At 42.4% G+C, this 21,951-nt stretch overlaps 2 protein-coding genes across 2 annotated transcripts; one reads left to right on the top strand and one right to left on the bottom strand.

The window, feature by feature from the left end:
- Positions 1–776: 776 nt before the first annotated feature.
- LOC135385302 (glycerol-3-phosphate dehydrogenase [NAD(+)], cytoplasmic-like) lies at positions 777–17,679 on the bottom strand. Its single transcript, XM_064614532.1, has 9 exons — positions 17,490–17,679; positions 12,740–12,917; positions 12,166–12,306; positions 11,932–12,076; positions 9,847–9,959; positions 9,552–9,782; positions 9,354–9,460; positions 8,993–9,085; positions 777–5,819 (listed from the first exon to the last, which is right to left on the bottom strand). Exons 1-9 carry the CDS (start codon positions 17,528–17,530, stop codon positions 5,786–5,788), a joined length of 1,083 nt encoding a protein of 360 aa, XP_064470602.1. The 5' UTR covers positions 17,531–17,679; the 3' UTR covers positions 777–5,785.
- A 402-nt stretch (positions 17,680–18,081) lies between these two features.
- LOC135385301 (apoptosis-inducing factor 1, mitochondrial-like) lies at positions 18,082–21,571 on the top strand. Its single transcript, XM_064614531.1, has one exon. It carries the CDS (start codon positions 18,134–18,136, stop codon positions 19,985–19,987), a length of 1,854 nt encoding a protein of 617 aa, XP_064470601.1. The 5' UTR covers positions 18,082–18,133; the 3' UTR covers positions 19,988–21,571.
- Positions 21,572–21,951: the final 380 nt, after the last annotated feature.

Genomic DNA, 21,951 nt, shown 5'->3' with positions numbered 1-21,951 from the left:
TTCTTTTACAGTCACCTGACACATCAAATACTAACAGGTTATGACATTTTGGTTCTTTAGAGATAAATTTATTTTGCCTCATTGTATTTTCGATTGGCCAGACAGACATTTCAGAAGGCTTGATTCTATGACCAGCAGTATAGGCTGCAAACCTTACCAATGTCTCTCCTGTTTCAGTGCAGTTATAACCCCAAAGTTCGTTCCATGGTCTGCTGCTCTTTTCCCTAACTCGTTCAGTCTTTCAACTATAGTGCGCAGTGTCAGTAATGTATCTCTCTGATTTGTATTCACACTAGATGTTAAAAATTCAATTGCTGCCTATAATTTTTGTAATCAGAAGGGCAAGGGTAAAGATTGACATCTCCAGATAAAATAAACAATAGAGCAAAAAGAATCACAGGTACAATATATGTACTTAGAAAAGCAGCGAGCAAATTATAGCAGTAAAAGAAGTCAATTGAAAATATTGTATGGAGATAGAATGGCATAGATGTAGTCATGGCCGATCGCTCAGGCTTGCCTATCATGGATTGTATGGAGACTTTCAATGGCTTTGCCTCTCGTTTTACTGCCACGACTATTATTTAAAAAGGGGGAAATAGGACTTTTTGCCATTGTCATGGTATCTGTATATCATATATGTCTACGTATATCATGACGTGTAAAGCAAAAATGCATACTTTTTGTCTGTGTGTACATTAGAAAACAAAATGAGTATAGCAGCCATGAGAAACACCATCTAAGAAACGTTAAAGAATGATGCATATAATGGAGTCTGCAGTTTAGGATGCCTTAATTTTATTTAGCGAAATCTACTGTGGTGGTACATCACATATGTTACTTACATCAATGCCGATTAACTTCAGCATTAACATGCTGAAAAACAGCATGATTTAAAACGTTAACCATGGGGCTGTCGAATTAAAGCCCTTGAGAGCGATGCTTTTTAAAGATATATTGTAAACACCAGTGCATGCAACATCATAACAGTGCAATAGTGATGTAGATCACTCACTATGTGATGCAAGGTCCTCAATGCTTACACCCATGCAGGTGGGGTGAGATCAGACACTGCACACAGCTTTTGAGGTGAGGTCAACACTTGTAAGACCATTTACAGAACTCTCTCAATGAAATATGCAATGCCATCTGGTGACGTTTTACTGAAGATTAACTGGTAAACAAAGAAATTACATTAAAAGTCATACATAGATAAAAGCAAGGAAGGTGTCAGCTGACCAAGAAGTATATCCATGCGGGCATAGAACGCTAAGAAGCACAATAGAGATGTAACTCAATATAATAATGTTGCACCTGGATTACATAAGCAAGCATAGTTAACTTAAGACTTTCTTATGTCACCATTGGTTATTGCATAAAATAGTTATATGGCAGCATTTGCAAAACTTACAATGTAGCACAAAGACACAAGCCAAAAGTAGAATTTACATGAGATTGCTACAGTGAGTCAAGACAACAGGCACACAGCTTCCCATGGCATGCTTGAGTGTTGCGGTACAGAGTATTGTGTTTGTGATATGAATTAGTCTGTCCCAACGCATTGGGCGGATGTCACTGTTCTGAGTCACTTAACGCCCAGAAGTGATTTTTTTTTCCCTCCCACAAATGCTAGCATTTACAAGAATTATCACGTCCATGGCTCCAAAGTGGTTGACAATACGTGCCTTGTATCGTCGTCCTGTGTAAATGTGTAAGCTTGAGCTATCCTAATATCACCCTGTACAGCCATCAGCATGTTCACATAAACACTTCATTCAAGTTGTGGATGTCAAGACACTGAAACAGATATAATTAATTCCACTTGTAAATCTCAATATTAGATGTGCTTGAGTATTCCATTACCGAGCCATGCATCTTTCGCTAAACTGACAAGGAGGCACACATATTCAAGCGTAGAGTTTCTTTTTAGTGACTAAGCAATGGCCCTTAGGTGGAATGGGGCAGACGACTTATGTGTCTGGAAGAAATAGAAGCACCGCACTTGACTAGCAAATTTCCAAATCAACTTTGTACTAAAGCTCAGATTGCAAGAATACAATCTCACAAGGTGGCAAAGGTGTATTAAAATGATACTTTGCTAACCACACCTTAATATGTCAAGTAGTCATTTACTATCACTTGGCCCGTAGCTACAATGAATTCTTTACATCAACCTCCTCCTCAGACTTTTTTGCAAGCAGAACTTGCCCATGCATGAACACACTCAGGTGGATATTTTGATGCAGAATTTGTATTATGTTGCTGACGCTTGAGGAATTTAATGGAATATTTTGGCTTTACAGTTTCATGTAGGGTTAAATTAATTTGACCTGCTAGTGATTAATTATGTACTAATTAATAAAACTGACTACATTAAATTAAAAGCCACCAAAATAAGTTATATGTCCAAAATGTCACAGACATCCCCAATGGAGAGAGCCCCCCCTCCCCGAAGTTTTTTTTCTGGTGGCACTAAACATGTTACACATAGCCAGGAAGCAGCACCATATTTCAGAGAATGTACCAGGGTACTGAAAGCAGCACAAGTTGACACCACGTTGCTCAGATATCCATTGAAGATGAAGCCTGTATTGCTCAGGTATCCAGACCACTCGATACAAGCAAGCTCGTACGCTATTACAGGGCTTGCAGTTTCAAAGTGGCAGCATTTGCTCGAAACGATCTCAGTTAATACTGTACTTGTCAGACTTAGAAATTATCACTTTGTGCAAGCTTACAGGAGTTTCAATCACAAGCCTTGCAATCCACCCACAATTTTTCAATTTGTAATGGGCTTTGCAGTAGGAGAGCTAACTGGACGCTGGTCTCCATGCTGAATGCTCTCCCACCTGCTTTACTGAGTTTTGTTCAGTGGATACAGTAGTACAATTTTACCCCATTCTGTAACTTGAAAAAACAGCCGAAAGGACTTTACTACTACTTTAAGTACATTTCTGAGTACTTGTGCTTTGCATACGATCAGAGCCCAAGCGAGGGGGGTGCGAGAGGGGCAGCCGCCCCGGGCGCCCTCGCTAGAGAGGGCGCCGAACGGCAAGCCCTGGCAGGTTGGTTGGACAGTATGAAGTAGGAATGAAGAGAATTCGAATTTATGGACTAGGCAGTGTGAATGGGCGTTTTCTTTTCTTTGTTTACAAGGCTTCTGACGGCAGTGAGGGAGGGAGGGGGGCTTCAGATTTGCCCTGCCCCGGGCACAAACTCACCTCGCGAGAGCTCTGCTTACGATACACTTCAAACAGTGGGTTCAAATGCTTAAGCACTTAAAATACTTACAAGAACTATTCTAATCCCTCTTGTCAAGTACTGAAGTACCCAACCAATAATATTAAAAGAAAGCATTCTGTTGACAAGATTTTGGCTTTGAGTGTTCGCAAGCGCAAGACATAAGAACCAGCACGTTTAATACGAAACCAACTAGTTAAAGCTTTTGTGATGCATTTAATGTTATAAACAGCAACTTGTGTTTGTAGTTTTCTCATGCTCTGAATAGCATGTATCTTCTAAATTTTTTTGTATTGTACTTATTTTCTATAGTACAGTCAAACTCCTTTATAGCGAACACCTTTTTAACGAAAATACCACTACAGCGAAATTTTTTGCGGTCCCGCTGGAGCCTATAGGTCCAATAATGGACATCCTTTTTAACGAAAATACCTTTACTGCGAACTGTTTTTGCTGTCCCCTGAGCTTCGTTGTAAAGGAGTTTGACTGTAGTTATGATGTGCAAGGATCATTCTATTTCACAGCGAGTAACTAATAAGGTTTTGTATTACTATGAAGGGGGAGAGGGCAGGTACGAAAGGGAACGTTTAAAATTATGTTTTACAATTTTGCCGCTAACTCAAAGCCACGAAACGAAGGAAGATTTGTATGTGCATACTATTCATCTTCAGCATTTTCTTTAAGGAAGCGTTTGGTATGTATAAAGGCGTAAGGACACACCTGCAAACATATAGCCTCCACTGGCTTGCCCCTTTGATCTCCAAAAGCAATTCTTATGCTGCGTGCAATGTATCTGGATACCAGTAATAGTACTGTCTGCTAGCACAGCTCATTGCAGCCATGCACATTGATACAAACTACTGAGTCTGTTTCATTCTGTGTTAATGAGTGAGCAGCAAGCTAGCCACGGTTCGCAACTAGCGCTCCTGAAAGTGCCAATCGAAACAATTCTGGGTACTTGGTTGGTACTTTTCTTTTTTTTTTCACTTAGTGATTACCAGCTTCATGAGCACTTCAATGACTGTACTTAAGTACGATTTTGAGATACTATTTCCATCACAGTCCATGCCATCATTTAACAGCCCGAGTGACAGTATCCTCTGCACCAGATCAGTGGCAAACCTGCAGCTAGGAGCTTTGTGTCTCCAGCAGTATTGGTGAGCACCACACTGAGCATACAAGGCATATTTTAAGTGTCCCATTCCTGTTCCTGAAGTGTGGTACAGGACAGCAGAAGGCAAGCGCATAGTTTAGGGCACTTTGTTGATAAAAAAAAAAAAAGATGTATATGGCACAATTTTGCAGTTGTTATAAACACATTACTTTTGGGAATCCTCATGGGATTTAGGTGAATATATGGTTTAGTAAGGCTGCCTTGTGTATGTGCAACTCCTGGAGTATTGCTTCTTCATCAAAGCACTTACAAACTTAATATTAAAAGAAAGCATTCTGTTGACAAGATTTTGGCTTTGAGTGTTCGCAAGCGCAAGTCATAAGAACCAGCACATTTAATACGAAACCAACTAGTTAAATCGTTTGTGATGCATTTAATCTTATAAACAGCAACTTTTGTTTCTAGTTTTCTCATGCCCTGAATAACATGTATCTTCTTGATTTTTTTGTATTGTACTTATTTTCTATAGTGGTTGCGATGTGCAAGGATCATTCTATTTCACAGCGAGTAACTAATAATGTTTTGTATTGCTATGAAGGGGGAGAGGGCAGGTACGAAAGGGAATGTTTAAAATCATGTTTTACAATTTTGCCGCTAACTCAAAGCCTGTTCATCTTCAGCATTTTCTTTAAGGAAGCATTTGGTATGTATAAAGGCGTTAGGACACACCTGAAAACATACAGCCTCCACTGGCTTGCCCCTTTGATCTCCAAAAGCAATTCTTATGCTGCATGCAATGTATCTGGATACCAATAATAGTACTGTCTGCTAGCACAGCTCATTGCAGCCATGCACATTGATACAAACTACTGAGTCTGTTTCATTCTGTGTGAATGAGTAAATCAGCAAGCTAACCACGGTTCGCAACTAGCGCTCCTGAGAGTGCGAATCGAAACACAGTTCTGGGTACTTGGTTGGTACTTTTCTTTCTTTTTTTTCACTTAGTGATTACCAGCTTGATGAGCACTTCAATGACTGTACTTAAGTACAATTTTGAGATACTATTTCCATCACAGTCCATGCCATCATTTAACAGCCCGAGTGACAGTATCCTCTGCACCAGATCAGTGGCAAACCCGCAGCTAGGAGCTTTGTGTCTCCAGCAGTATTGGTGAGCACCACATTGAGCATACAAGGCATATTTTAAGTGTCCCATTCCTGTTCCTGAAGTGTGGTACAGGGCAGCAGAAGGCAAGTGCATAGTTTAGGGCACTTTGTTGATAAAAAAAAAAGATGTATATGGCACAATTTTGCAGTTGTGATAAACACATTACTTCTGGGAATCCTCATGGGATTTAGGTGAATATATGGTTTTGTAAGGCTGCCTTGTGTATGTGCAACTCCTGGAGTAATGCTTCTTCATCAAAGCACTTACAAACGGCAGGGAAATGCATGCTCTGGTGACCTGAAAATAAACAATGGAACAGGGAAAAAAAATTTAGACAATGCAGATTTCTCTTCACCGGGAGCACAGCAGAGTGCTAATGTAATTTGTAAAACTCGTTCCTCATCCCTACTGTAACCACTATGTATCTATTTTATATGACTGCTAGTAGACTTGCAAATGCCACATCCATGGTTTAGGGAGTGTTACTGCTTTTTTCCAGCATGGTTGGAAAACCGTCGACCACACACGTCAGGACATAGTTGTTTAGGACGCATTTGTGAGACGCAAAATCTTTCACTTGCCTCGACATTGTGTAGAATCATTTTGACCCTGTTCAGTCATCAAAGCTATTACCAATTTTGTGCTGGACATTTGCGGAATTTGTTACAATGTGCTGTTATGTGAAAGGAAGCGTCTGTATCAAATTATTCAACAGCTAAATACTTGCATTTCCAGTAAGTTGAGACAGAGGCAGGCAAACCAAGACATGAGAGAGGAAAGAAGCAGGCAAGAATGCCAGAGACAGAAGCGAAGTCAACAACTTTATTCTGCAGAAGAAAAATTTCTGCACCATATGCATAACCACGTACTTTGACAAGTACCCTCAACATGTCACCATAGTGGAACAGTGCCTTTGCAGAGCTTGCACCATGCGTGTTAGTGCTTTCTTCATACTTAAATACATCCTCCAAGCTTAAAAGTAAATATGTAAAATTATCCGGTGTTCTTTCAACAGGTAAATTTTGATGGCATACATAGCATATTATAGTGCTGAAATATCATGCGAGAGATATGTAGTCATTCATGAACAAATATTTGTGGCTGGAACTGCTGAAGGAAATGTGGAAAGGAAATGTGGAATGGAAATGTGGAATGGAACTACCTGCTGCTAAACCTTTTTGAGGCTGTTCGTTCAAATTCATGGTTCCCACTCAATTTTGGAACAAAAATTCAAGGATGTTTCGGGGACCTTTTAAGGCTCGGCCACCATTTTGCCCAGGATGTAAAATGTGGTTTATGGCTTCAATATTTCACAAAAATATTTATAAGGTACAGGTATCACATGACAGAGTATATGGGAACTGCACAAACTCCGTTCATTGATGACATTTGAATGTTAAAGATCACGCTAGACACAAAGAAAGGCTGATTGGAATACAGCGAAGGGCATCGTTCATTTCTCACATTTCTGGTTTCTGCTATGGGCTGCTATTGCAATGAGTGCTAACTTGTGTGGTTTTCAACTGGTTATAGTTCCGACTCTGGATAAGGGGAATTTACAGTGCCGCTCACCGAGAACAAGAAAAAGATGTAAAATCAAGGGTTTTCAAAGACTGCAGAAAATTCTAGGGTTTCCCCTGACCTTTAAACCAGCATTTTCGAATTCCGGGGTATTCAAGGGTTTCAAAGACTAGTGGGAACCATGTAAAGCCATGTAAAGGCATTTCTAAGGACATGAGACATGCAATATGCGAGGAAAGACGTGAGCACTGGCACTGTCACGCAGCTGCCGATCTGTAGCCCTCATCAAAACCCCATAAACAATAAGAGTATAGCAAGTTAGTATTCAGTAGTGGCATAAATATATTCATTGTTATTGTAGCAAAGCATGCAGAGACAAAGAAATACAGAGAAAGAGGAGCCATAAATAAAAGGGGGAATGTGAAACCGGTCAAAGGTGCTGACTTCACGTACCAAATAAATAGGCAAATACAGCTGAATAAATAAATATAACTGCACAACCCTGTGGGCACACAAATCTAGTCTCACTACAGCAGTACCAGTACCTTATGAGCGCCTGCGGCATCATGTACGTACCCACATTGCGTATTAAGGCGGACTCATGCGATCTAGTTAACGTTCGCTTCCAAAGAGTGGTGGCTGCACCGTCCCAAAATTTTTTTTTTTCATGTTGCTTTTCTCTAGCGCTCTAATGAAGTGATATAGTCGGCGCCAGCGTGCAGAACATGCTAGCAAACGACAAAGCCCTTATTTTCATTCGCAGGGATCTGGAAAACCGCAGCAAGCTTGTCGAATTTGTTGATTGCAATCAATTCCCAGACCGCTACTGTAGGGAATGACATAATTTTGGCCCAAATATGAAGAGCGGGCAGGTCGAGAGAAGCGATTTTGTTGCATCTCCCATAGACTCCCATGTACTGAAAATTTGACAAACTTTAATTCGCCAAAAATCAGTGGATCGCGTCAGGCCTTCAAAAATGTGCCATTCCCTCGATACACTCGAGCAGAACACGCCTGCACTTGTTTCGTCTGAAGACTTTGTGAGGTTTACGGAAAGCCTGCGAACAAAAATCCCCATAGACTTTCTTAAGAAGTGAGTCCGCCTTAATTGTAAGTTAGAAATAGTATTGCTCTTGACATGAAAATAAGACTGAACATGTACAGGACAATATCAGAATATGGTGCACAAAACTGTAGGTACAGCATAAGTAGGCATCTGCACAAAGAAAAGCAACTTCCTTTGTCTTTACACTTTTAAAGCAACAAATATGAAGGCATCCTAGCTACTGCTCGCTAGCATACTGTGTCAGTTTACCTCTCTTATGCAATTGTGGGTGCAGATAAGCATCAATCTAACGACCATTCTTTTAGTCTTCTGCCTGTTGCATTATGATTATTCTTATTATCATATTATTATAATATGTTGGCTGCTCTACAGCCGCACAAGAAGCCACCACCAAATCCGAAACATCACATCGCTCTTACAAGTACCATGCATGATGAAACTCATGTGATGATTGATGACCTTGTCACACAACAGGATGAAAAGAGCCGTTCTCCACGAGAAATATGAACAAATGCTGCAGAAAGTATTTGTAGAGACAATTTCTTGCTCAATAGATAAAAAGACAGTTCCTTAAATTATTACAAAAGTTGGACACCATATTGTTCGATCACTATCTCAAAATTGCAAGCTTCTTAAAGGACTTCCACTATCTCTCCCACACTGCTGCCATTACTTTCAGATGTCCCACCTGCTAACCATCACGGAATAAAAATCACAGTTTAAATTATGAGTAAGGCTACCATTCAGCATCAGCGAATTTGAACTAGCTTATCTATACGGTACTGTGCCTCACAATAAAAGCTAATTCTCATGACAAAGAGAGTCTCTTGCATCTGTCATACAAAGTCTACTGGAATCTTGGAGGCACATCAAACATATTTACATGTGTTCGGGGTGATTCCTTATGCAATCAATCATTTCAGTGGGCGGGATCTCTCGCGTGCATATTCGGTGGATGGCAACAAAGAGAGGGAACCTGGAAAGAAAAAAAGGCAAAGGAGACACGCGAGTGATTAATGCTCTGGCAGAATCATAAGAGAACCGCTGAGCAATAATGTCAGCAGAACAGCGATACAAATGGAACATTTTTGTAAGCTAACATTTCCCAACCAACTGGTAGTTCTATATTTGCAGCCTTATCTTACTACTGTCATACAACGAACAGAACCCCCATACCCACCCCCAGAAGTGCACGAGGCCCTATTTGCCAGACCTAAATAATTTTCTCAAAGAAGGACATTTACCTATCAAGCATGTCTCTGTTCTTCAACATTGTGTATACTTCCTCTGCAGTTTCTGGGCCTTGAAGTCGCTGCCCGTTGAGAAGCTCTTTCTCAAGCTCCTCAATAGACTGCAATCAAAAATATTGTTAGGTACATAGTGACAAATACCGTCCCAAGCTGCTTTGAAGCTTGGCTTCTGCAACTAAAAGCAGTATATACCTTATTCGATTTAGCAAATGCTTCACCAACTCTTCGGTTGCGTCCGCCATAGCAAGTAGTCACAAGGTCTGCAACTCCACAACTCTCAAAGAAGGTGCTGAGCTGAGCTCCAGGATAGAAGGTCTCCGTAAACGCAATCATCTCTTTGAGTCCCAGACGGATCACAGCTGCCTTTGTGTTGTCCCCGTATCCCAGGCCATCGATGAATCCTGCTCCAACAGCAACTATGTTCTGCATGCAGTAATAAAACGTTTCAGGTAGAACAGGACATGGGACATAGGCTGAGGGGCATTACCTTAAGTGCACCACAGGCTTCTACAGTGGCGATGTCATCCACTATGGTCACTCTGAAGTATTCCGTCTGTATAAGCTTTTTCAAAGTTAGTCCACATTCCTTATTATGACAACCTGCAAGATTGGTTTTCAGTTCATTACAAACTTTCCTATAACTTGGTTTTCCCAACACTGAAACTCATCAGTGCTGCCATAATACCCGAGTCAACTTGTTAAACAAATGCGTATAAGCAAACAAGGTATGCACGACACTGCGTATATTTTCCTACATAGCTGCCTAGATATGAAGTATTTGTTCCACAGTGCCATGTCTGCTTCGTTTCTTTGTGTTTTTGTTTCTTAACGTTTTGTACAGAAGATATCGCCTTCCCCAACACATGAAAGTGTGTGTATAAATGCCCGATAAAAATGTGGAGCTTGTGCATCAGTGTCCGATCCTAATGAAGCTCATGGTAAGTTGGTGAGAATGATGTGCGCAAAATAGGCGCAGGTCCAATTCTCCGCCAGTGATACTTCCTGGTATTTTTTCCAGCCTCCCTTCCACTAAAATCCAAATGTTCCCAAGCTGCAGCTGAACTTTTTTTACTGGAACTCGCATCTTTCCAATCATTTACATGGGTAACACTTTAAAATTTCATGCAATGTTTTGGCATTATTCAGCACAACGTGTCCATGAGCATACAGCAAGAAAAAATGCAGAGCAACGTTCGACGCCAACGGCTCTTCCACCAACGTTGTTCGAATGCTCTCATACACACTCGATCACCAAGCAACGGCAGTCAACGTCTTCTACAACAACTTGTAGTGCTGCAACTTACCAGAATAAGTCATCAAATCACGATTAACAGCACGCAAGCCACCAAAGAAAATTCTATGCCCGAATTCTTGCTCATCTCCAATGGAGAGATCTCCTCACCCGCTGTTTTTTTTTTTTTTTTTTTTACCAAACCACATGTTCTGTATCACAGGTTCACACTACATTGAGAAATGCTGATTAATCCAAGCTCTCTGAAATGTTTAGGCATTTAGACCCATCACACTGCTTAGTTGAGGAAAAGAAACCGTTTGAGCGTTGTCTCATTCGAAGACCATTTTTCTGAGTCCTACTTTCAGGATACTGCTGGGTTCTCAAAGAACGCGACAGTATTCACATAAGACACATCTCCATGGAATACTCTAGTAGGAGAAAGAAGAAAAAAACCTCCTCACAGGGCAGAAGTCCTGCTGCTTCTTGTATCGAATATTCGATTCGAATTCGCTCGATGCCGGAATATCGGGAGGGACATTTGGAGTTTTCTGGCACAGGGATATTGAAGATCAAACTGCACCGTACAATGTTGTGCAGGTGAATCTTCGTTGCAATAATGTCTTGTGGTTTACTCAATTTTAATTTTGCAGTTTCTTCCTGCAATGTCTGAAAGTGTGCACCCACACTAGTGTCCGATAATCAGTCTCCCCATACAGAGCCAGGCGAGTTTGCGCCAGGGGCATAGCAAATCTGAAGCGCCCACCCCTCACTGCTGTCAGAAGCCTTGTAAACAAGGAAAAGAAAACTCGCATTTACACTGCCGAGACTGTAAACTCAAATTCTCTTCATTCCTACTTTATACTGCCAACCAACCTGCCAGGACATGCCGTTTGGCGCCCGGGGCGGCTGCCCTTCTCGCACCCCCTCGCTACGGCCCTGTCCCCATATGTTACTCTCTGTAATAGTGAGCCACAGAGGTGTATGAGCAGGATGTATGGTGGGCAACGTACGGACAAGTTGTTCTACGTGACGTATTAAAGGTTGAACTAACTTCTCTCATTAATGGCACCAAGCCGCAAAACTTGCGAGAACCACCTGGCAAGGGAGTTGCCAATATTCCTGTCTTTCGCATGAAACTTTGGTGGTTCTCCTGGTGATCGGGAGTGGCATAGGATAGACATAGCAGACGACTTTGAGCCTGTCGTTTGTTACGGAATATCTTGTGGCTGAGTCAGTGATTTATCCAGACCCCCCCCCAACATCCCCCAAATACAACATAGCTGTAATGATGATTCTGTATAAATAAAAAATAAAGTGATAAATCATGTATGTCCGTACCGACGGTAGTCTCGCAAAACTTCTCGTCTGCAACTTCTCCAGCAAGGTTTGCTCCCATGAGAACACAGACGTCGATATCCAGCAATTTCTTGATTACGTTAGAAATAAGCTCGATGCCTCCTCCACCAGGAGCAATGTCAAAGCCCTGGAAAGAGAACGGGAGGGTAACAAAATTGACTACTGAGGAGTGGTTTTACCCATCTGAGCCAGCAAAGTTGCTCCAGGGGCCCTCACCTTAACCAAGGACAGTCCGATCGCTCCCTTTTTCACCTTCCCAACAAGAGGCTTGCATGTGGGGACTAGGAATTTATGCGGCAGCACAAGTACGAGAATGTCAGAGTCTTCGCAAGCCTGCACAATGTCTGGCACCGCCACCTGAAAGTCATTCTCATACATGGTAAAGAGTATATCTAATGCACACACATGTACTGCACAGTGATGTCCTTGATTTTAAAAAAGGCCTGTCCTACTTTCAACTGTAATGTGTAATGTACACACAATGTGGCCTTCTGCATCTTCTCAATCCATTCTTAGCTACGGACAAATTACAGCAGGCCTTATGCTTTGGTAGCATAGTTCATGCATTTTAGCAATGAGTACTTTAGACTTCTTCCTCAGTCGTTTAGAACTAGGTACCTTCAACACAGTGCATTCACCAATCTAATTTCAAAACGCCAGAGCAGTTATATATCTTCCCATCTTCTATGGCAGTAATTGTAGTTGGGAGAGGTAGGGGGATTGTAAAACATTCCAGATGCTACAAAAGGAACACAAAGCAGTAAGCAAGAACTTCACTCTGGATACGTACAACATTGTCCGGGATCTTGTAGCCCGGCAGGTACTTTACATTTTCGTGCTGGGTATTGATAATCTCTGTAAGCTTCTGACCATTTATGATCTCCTCGAACACATACATCCTCACGTTGTGGTCAAACGTGTCGAACTTCTTCACATTGTTGCCAATGATCCGAGCAATTGCAGAGCCCCTACAGAAATGCAGGATGCACCGTTTTGGAAAGTGTAGTGATAAATAGGTCAGCACAAGACTTCTGTGGTTAGCACACATGTGCATTATGTGAAGAAGAATCTTGGAACAAACAGACAATAGTGTGCAACTTATACATCACAAACTCGGAGCCAACATATCTCATGCACATGCACTCTAGTAAGGCTGTTCCTGTACCAGGAACAGGAAAACTTTGTGAGGGGGGGATTTTACGGTTAGGAAGGGACAGGTAAAATTACAGAAGTGATGGGTGGTTTAGAACTCTGTGGAGGCAGATTTGATGAATGGTTGAGGAACAATTATTGTGCATTTTGGAGAAAGAAGGAAACACCAGTCCTGCACAGGGGTGTAGGACGTCCATCGCCACAAAGGGGCCAAGCTGAAGTACAAAGGATGGGTACAGTAAGAATTTTATGTGTATAGAAAGATGGCATGATAGAACGACCCATGCTACACACACATCAGAATGACTCCAAATATGTTAAGGAGCTTCCACTATTGGCATACTTTTAATTAGTATACTGCTAGTCTTTCTCTACTTGAATAACAGGTACACACATATGTTTTGTGTGAGAGTGGTAGTGACAGTAAAAGTTGATATGTTTATGTGGAAAGTAACAGATTGTCCATACTACTTTAAAGAAACGTTACAATATTTACAGCAAGCAAAGTTCATTCAAGTGAACGTGCCAATACTGCAAAAATCTACTTGTAAAGACGCTCTGCCCGACCTTGATCTCCATGCACGAAAGTGAAGGGCGAGACCCTCATAGCCTGAGATGAGGTGGGGCGGGAGTAGCCCCCTTGCCCCCACCTTTCAAACCACCAATGGCTTTGTAAAGCACTCTTTCATCATCACACATTTTTTTAGTCGTGCTTTCACACACTTTTAAATCCAAGCAGTACCTCAACTTCCCATTTGGACTTAATGACTTGGACATGACTTAATTTTGTTTATGGGTACTCTAAGGAATATTGCAGGAGAGATTGAAGCTGCAGAACAGCACACAACACCTGTGCGTACAGTCTAGAACTGTCTATAAATGTAGATGTCCATGCTAACAGCCAGTTTATATATATATATATATATTTTTTTATCAATCTTTCTGATGCAGCACAAACTCTTGCTTAGTATGATTACTAAAGGGTTATGCTCGCATTACGTGTGCATTCATCACTGTCTAACTCTAACTTATTATTTACTTCAGTTCCTCCAATGTTCCCATTTTAAAACAGAGAAACTGCCTGCCAGTTATGAATGTTGAAATGTTGTGCAACTCGATTTCCAAGTCATGTGGCATTTTTTCTCCTTCCTATGCATCCATCAAAAAATATGTCATCACGTGTTTGTCGTACCAACAACTATCTGTTTTGTCTTACCCCTTGGCTATGTTGTTTTTAGTGTAGTAGTTTCTAGTTTTAATGTAGTATTTTTTTTCTTCTTATATATATTGCTGGTTGTTTGTTGAATGCTGTAGTCTGTGTCTGATGGTATGTGCAACAATAGTAAGGCCCCGTTCTTTGGCACTAATAACATATTATTATTATTAAACTTGGTAAGAGCAACCGTATCAAAACTATATACACGAAGGATGCCTTGAGCTGTAGGTGATGTTGAGACAAGTGGTAGGCATTATTACAGCAGCATGAGATAAAAAGTGCCCAAAACTTCTGACCTTGCACACACATTTAGTTGGTAGTGTAAATGAGACACATAAATCGTATTTTGCGCATAAATAATGTAGAACAGACAACTGTGCGTTTACCTAGCATTGAGAACACCAGTGCTAGCTTGTGCATAGCTGCCCCGAGGATGTTAGAAGTATTTCATGCAAAACAAAAATAGCATTGTGTTTCTTGATACATCCTGTGGTCTTAGCGTACTGCCTATCTTGACCTACATGTATAGAAGGCAGATAACTAGAGATAAGTGAACGTCTCCAACTCTTTATCCATATCTGAAGCAAGGACAAGTTGCCATAGTGCACTCAAGCAGCGCATCCCAAACTGCGTTTCACAAAGCTTTGTGTGTTTAGCGAAACCTCCTGGGGGATTGCTGAGAATCCGTTCACCAAAAATAGACCTGAAGAAGTGCAGTCTCTTGCACGAAAGTTCTTGTTCAAATAAATCTTAGTTGCTCCTAACAGTTTTTCATGTTACGTGTGTGAGCAAAAATATAGTCAGAAAGTACAGCAGTTTGGAAAAACAAGCTCCACATAATGGCACTGGAATTAATAGCTCAGTTTTGTTACAATGCTTCCTAATTATTTGCTTCCACATGAGTTCTCAGTATTCAGGCAGACCATTTGTAGCATGTTGTTGGTAGGATTTCCCTGAATCCGAGACTACACCTGCTTGCTTGCATTTTGCTTTTATTCTACAATTTAAAGCATGTACACAGGAATTCCCTGCAACTTTCCCCCCAACAAACTCCAGTCCCAGAATAGTTAGCCATAACATTTTGATCATACCTGGGTAGTAATGTCATTACTATAATGAAATTACAGTAATGAATTACTTTTTCTGGTAATTTGTAATGTAATGCATTACTTTTGACGCTATGTAATTTGTAATGTAATTTAATTACATTTGAGCAGTAATTTCAATAACATTACCCATTACTTTTTACAAAAGAATCTAGTGTGTGTTCTGTGTTGGCACTTGGCAGAAAGAAAGTTGGCGACTGGCGACTCTAAGAAATTCCAGCGCTCGCTGGAACGGTGACGCACTCAATCGGCATGTATCAGTTTACTGGCCCCACTGAAGGTCAGTTGACCTGACTAAAGGGCAGTCAGTGACCTTCCACGTGCGGATTGAATGCGTCACAGTTCATAGTGGATGTTGCAATTCTTAGTTTCGGGCAGGGCACCGCCCCACCACGAACAAACGTTATTCAGGTCAACGGTCTGTGGACTGTAGTCATTGTTTCCGGATCCCAACCTCCGGTCCAGAAGATCGGGAGGGAGATGGCCACTTCGAAACCCAGTAGCTCCTTCGCTGCAACAGGAGCTTTTTGAAATAAAAAAGGATTGTCACAATCTTCCGGACAGAATAAAAAAAATCTTGTTGTTACAACATAGTGTGGTCTTAGTCTAGCAACGAATTTCCACATTCTCAATATCGTTACGATTAAGGTAACAGTAATGACTTTGTAATGTCATTACTTTTCCGTAGTAATTGTAATGTAATTTCATTACATTTCAGTTTCAGTAATGAGTAATGTAATTTAACTACATTCCAGCTGGGGTAATGAGTAATGTAATTTAATTACATTTGAAAAGTAATTTACCCAGGTATGATTTTGATGAGCTACTACAAAAATTATGAAATCCACTGAGCAGTCCCAAGAGCTACTGGTCCTTATGTGCCCTTTTTTGTAGACGCTCTAGGTTTCCTCGTCCGATAATGTAAATGGTCATGTGTTAAAATGGGCCAGAAAGGTCAGGGATTGCTGATGATTGTGTTGGGTAACCCCTTTGTATCGGGAGGATAATGCAGGGCTGGCTGAGAGCCCTAGCAGTGATTTATCCAGACCACCCTACTACGCCCCTCCAACCAACCCCCAAATGTTTGGTGACACCCCCGTAACTATATTTCCTGCTCAACCCCTTCAGGGGGTTGCATTTCAGATGCAGACACGTCGGCAATGATACATCAAGCTGTTACAACCAGGGGCGGATCCAGGACTTTTCTGAGAGGGGGGCCAGCCTTGGCTAGCATGGTAGATAGTACGATCTAGGTCAATTAAACACTATGTGAAGACAGAAATTGAGGAGGGGTCACGACATCCTGACCCCTCTCTAGATCCGCCCCTAGTTACAACATGACCGTAATAATGACCCCCCCTCGTGCTTGCGATTCTGGATGAACCACCTGCATCTTGGCATATAAAAACTCTAATGTAATGCTGTACACGAGTGTCACCCTTACCACTGATGAGCAGTTGATGCTTGGATACCACCGATATTTTTTAAATGTGTTCTAGAGAAAGTTTTAGGTCTGATTTTAACCCTCTGGTCTTTACACAACTGACCTTCGTGGTACGCCAACACAACCAACATCTACTTGTTGTACCTTCCTTGAATGTGAGGGTCACAACAAGTGAAAATTTGAGAACGGCCAGGCACGACCGCGAGTCCAACCCCTGAACGCCACCCATAAGTGTATTGTTCGCTACATTTATTTAGTGCGCCGTGCACACCGGTTCACGTATCAGGACATGTGATCGCCTTCTCTGTTTTCGCGGCGTCATTGAAGCGCGCCGTGCCATGCAGTAGCCCTCGGTTGGTTTCACTCACACCGCATTCAAGATTACAAGTATACACTGGTGTACAAGAGATCATTGCGGTTACTGTGAGTATCGCTCGAGAGGTCAATACATTCAGACTGCGGCAACTTCGCAGGCAAGCTACGAAGGTTCGTTCAGTCCGACAAAACGCAGTAAAACAATATGCGAATATGCATAAGGAAGGAAGATGTGAGCTCCGGAACCCGGAAGAAAAATAGCGCTCTTCAAGGGCATTTAAAACAAGAGCCGCGGCTCGCTACTCACCAGTTACCTGAGCCGACAATTGAGACCTTTGTAGGGGCCATATTATTCCAGCTTCAAAAGACGAGAATAAAATAAATGACCACGTTGCGGAACGCGTACACAGCCACTCGACTTTAATTTCACCTAGGAACACGCTAAGGACACTACCACACAGTAACCTTGTTATGACGCGCGCCCTTCCCTTCACTACTCTCCCCAACCCTTCCCTCACCTCATTCCGGCGGCGAGAACAGCGACGCCAATGGCAGACTTAGCGAACAGCGCGAAAATAAAATAACATTTACGATGCGCATACTGACCAACGTTCAGTGGTACCATTTCTATGAGTGGTACAAACCGACTGCAAATATTGTTAAATAGCAAATACGAACGACACCATTGCTACCATGACTGCTACGTTGGCTACGTTGCTACAGCACAAAAATGTTTCCAGCAATATTTGTCCCGCTTCTAGTTTTCGGGTTTTGTAAGTTGTTGCGTATTGTTCTGTAAATATAATGTTATGAGATTGTTCGGTCTTGAACATCGTTGTGGATACACCGGTCATTGCGAAAATCTAAAAGTGACGAAGTGTGAGGCACTTCATTAGCAACACTGTTCTGATCAGCCATGGCGAGCATGATGGCGAGCGTGTGAATTTGTAGATGGGCCCATGTTTGTTTAATCAGTTCAAAATGCTTTCACGACACTGTGTTAAGAATGCATCACGATACAGATGTGTGCAGCAGTTATTCGTAAGCGTTCGTGCTGGAAAGTTCGCACGATTTAAAGTACCGCTTCGGTGTTACAGCAACCCAACTCGAAGCGGATACAAGCCCGTCGAATTCAAACCACCCACATTGGACGACCTCCCAAAGTTTAAAGGCCCATGGCTAGAAGTTTATTCCGCGCAACAGAGCAAGTACAATCGTCAGCTTGTGCTCAGCATAGCATTTATTGCTGGAACCGTGGCGTATGTTGCAGCGTCAGATATCCTCGAGTTTGGCAACCCTCCACCCATGAAGAATCCGCCGAACAACGCAGAACAACCGAAAAGTCCTTCAACAGGAAAGATGGTTGGAGGTACAGCGCAGCCAGCAGCGCATACAATGATTCCAGATATGGTTCCTTATTTGCTTATCGGCGCAGGCACGGCATCATTTGCTGCCTTCCGTGCAATTCGAGCCATTGATCCAACGGCAAAAGTACTGCTAATTGGTGATGAGGACCACAAGCCATACATGCGACCACCACTTTCAAAGGAACTGTGGCTTGTTGACGACGCTGCTAAGAGCCTTCGGTTCAAACAGTGGAATGGGAAGGAACGAAGTATCTTCTTTGAGCACGAAGATTTCTACTGTCGTCCCGAGGAATTGGACGATCGTGAGAATGGAGGTGTGGCAGTATTGCACAACTGTCGTGTGACAAGAATTGATGCAGATCTTCAGAAAGCTTTCCTTGAAGATGGTCGCGAAATCCGCTACGGCAAGTGCTTAATAGCAACAGGTGGTCAACCCAAGAACCTTGCTGTTTTTGAAAAGAAGCCAGAACTGGCCACTCACTTGACACTGTTCCGTGGTGTTGACGATTTTAAATCTTTGGAAGAAATATCGAGGAAGTCCAAGTCAATTGCTATTGTAGGTGGTGGATTTCTGGGCAGTGAGTTGGCATGTGCACTTGGCAGTCGAAGCAAAAAATCAAACCTCACAGTTTATCAGGTCTTTCCAGAGAAGGGCAACATGGGGCGCGTGCTGCCAGAATACTTGGCCCAGTGGACCGCCGAGAAAGTTCGAAAAGAAGGGGTTATCGTGCTGAGTGAGACCAAAGTCAGCGAAGCTGACCTGGTGAATGGAAACCAGGTGAAGCTCACGTTGGACAATGGAAAAGAACTCATTTCTGATCATGTGGTTGTCGCTGTCGGGGTACATCCGGATACGAGCCTGGCGGTTGCTTCGGGGCTGGAGGAGGACGACCGCCTGGGTGGATTCAAGGCCAATGCCGAACTTGAAGTTCGTACCAACGTCTGGGTAGCTGGAGATGCCTTATCATTTTATGACACCAAGCTCGGGCGACGACGCGTCGAGCACCACGACCACGCCGTGGTCACCGGCAGGCTCGCTGGGGAGAATATGATGGGTGCACGCAAGCCTTACAAGCACCAATCCATGTTTTGGTCTGACATTGGGCCGGAAGTGGGCTACGAGGCAATTGGTTTAGTCGATGCGGAACTTCCAACGGTGGGTGTGTTTGCGAAAGAAGCTCATCACGACGTAGCAACCTCCGCAGTTCAAGCGACTGGCGGGGAAACAAAAGATGAGCTGCCTAGACCACCGGAGAAAAATGATGATTTCAGCAAGGGCGTTGTCTTCTATCTTCGCAATGACGGTTACGTGGTAGGAATCGTTTTGTGGAATGTGTTCAACAGGATGCCAGTTGCGAGGAAGATCATCAATGAGCACATGCAATATCCTGACTTTGGTGAACTGGCAAAGCTGTTTGACATTCATGCTGAGGAATGAAACTGTCGTATCTTTGTGCTCCAGCGGCTCAACAGGGAACAGGCCCAGTTTATTTGGCAAAGATATATTTCCTTTTGCGCAGCGTACTCGGTCTATCAACGAGGTTAGGATTGTGGCGATACTAACAAAGGTTCCATGATTTGCCCCAGTTAGCAGCAGTTAGTCCCCCTAGCACAAATACCCGTGGCGCACATAAAGCATGCTTGTTTACCTTTAGATTTATTTTTAGAAGCACCCTCGGCGCCAAGGCCAACATCTGTGTACCGTCAGATGTCTTCTTCCGGGCTGAGTTCTTGAGCTAACTGTGCGCTTTACGCTGGTACTTCGGGTACATCAATGCCTACAATTGAACATGTGACTTCTGTATGTGCCATTGCCTTCAGTTATCATGAAGTTATGCAAGCTTTTTCTGCTGAGCACTGGTGATGGTGGTGGCACAGCTGCATGGCATTTCAGGGATTATTGTTATGTGACAGAGCCAGTGCAATGTTGAATGTGTGTGGGCACTGTTTTGCATGGTTTTGCATTAAAGTTTGTAAAGCAACATATTCTTACATGCTCTGGCTGAAGGTCATCCCTTCAGAGTTACTGATGGGTCACAAAATGTGCCATCGAATAAGCTATGCAATTAGGTCAGCTGTTTGCGCTGCCCCACAATTTTCCTCTCTTCCCTATTGCTCATGAAGCGACCACATTGGTCCCTTCTCCCAAATAAGGGGGTAACATTTCAAGGTGAGGCACACACTGTTTCTTTTGTGGACACATGCAAGTCTCTTGTTGCTGCCTTGCGATTGGACAGACACTTCGTCAAGTGGTTTCTCCAAACTTTACCCTCCCCACTGCCAGAGAGACAAGCTGTCCTAGCGTATAGTCGTTGTGATTGTTTCTTGGCTCCAAAAATTAGATGTAGAGTACACGATTGTTTCTTGAGCTATTGTAATGCTTCAGTTTTGTAGCACAACAGTTCTCATAGCAGCTGTTGTAAGGAGGAATGCTGGGCTTACATTTTTGCATTATTTAAAAGAAATGTGTGGTGATGAAAAACTGACTCATGTTAGAATTAGCACGCCACCTCGTATCATGAGTACATTCAGGCAATTATTTCACAAGTTCGGGGGAATATACTTGAGATTACCAGAATGTTATGTTGTTAAATTTCAAGGTACCTGGTATGACCAGGAAATATATTTGTAGCCTATACCCGTGAGCAGGTTCTTCACAGCCATTGTTACATAGGACAACTTGATGGATCTTACAAGCTTTCGAAAAGCAGCTAGAATCCTCACGATAAGAAGTAAGAAACTGAATGCTCGATAATTGTGCACATGTTAGTAAAGTGTCTAGGGAACAGTGTTCATAGACATGCAACTAATGCATCAGGGGAACCTGAGTGGCCTACAATTGTCTGAAGAAGCGGGATGTACAACAGTATGAAACTGACAGGGACGCGACATACGCACATTCACTGATGGGGCACATTGTGGCTTGTTAACGCAAGCATGCTGCATAGTAGTTATTACAAAGCTCAGCACTCGATAATGTATTGTACATACTAAATGCAGAAATTATATGGATGCTTTTCAACACAGGCAGTCATCATTCATTTTGGTTTATTTGTTTATTGGGATGTCAAGGTGGTGATCACTCACAAGATAGTAGTTCAGACGGGATATTCTGTAGAATTGACACACTTGAAGAAGCATGCAGCGATTCATCACGTGTCTTTATCAGTGATGGTCAGTAGTTAACTACATGTAGTTAAGCTACTTGATCATAGTTAAAAAGTAGTTATCAACTACTTGCAGAAATGTAGTGGCAACTACTAGTTAAACTACTATTTCGAGTAGTTAACTACAGTAGGTAGGTTACTGCAGGCACCAACTACTTCCGGTTTTGCCGCAAGCTTTACGGCACAATTGTGCTTTCGACTTTTACCTTGAGCTACTTGTTTGATGAGAACGGAG

The sequence above is a fragment of the Ornithodoros turicata genome, chromosome 2, assembly GCF_037126465.1.
Source record: "Ornithodoros turicata isolate Travis chromosome 2, ASM3712646v1, whole genome shotgun sequence".
NCBI lineage: Eukaryota > Metazoa > Arthropoda > Arachnida > Ixodida > Argasidae > Ornithodoros > Ornithodoros turicata.
This window is presented reverse-complemented; position numbering and strand designations above follow the sequence as displayed.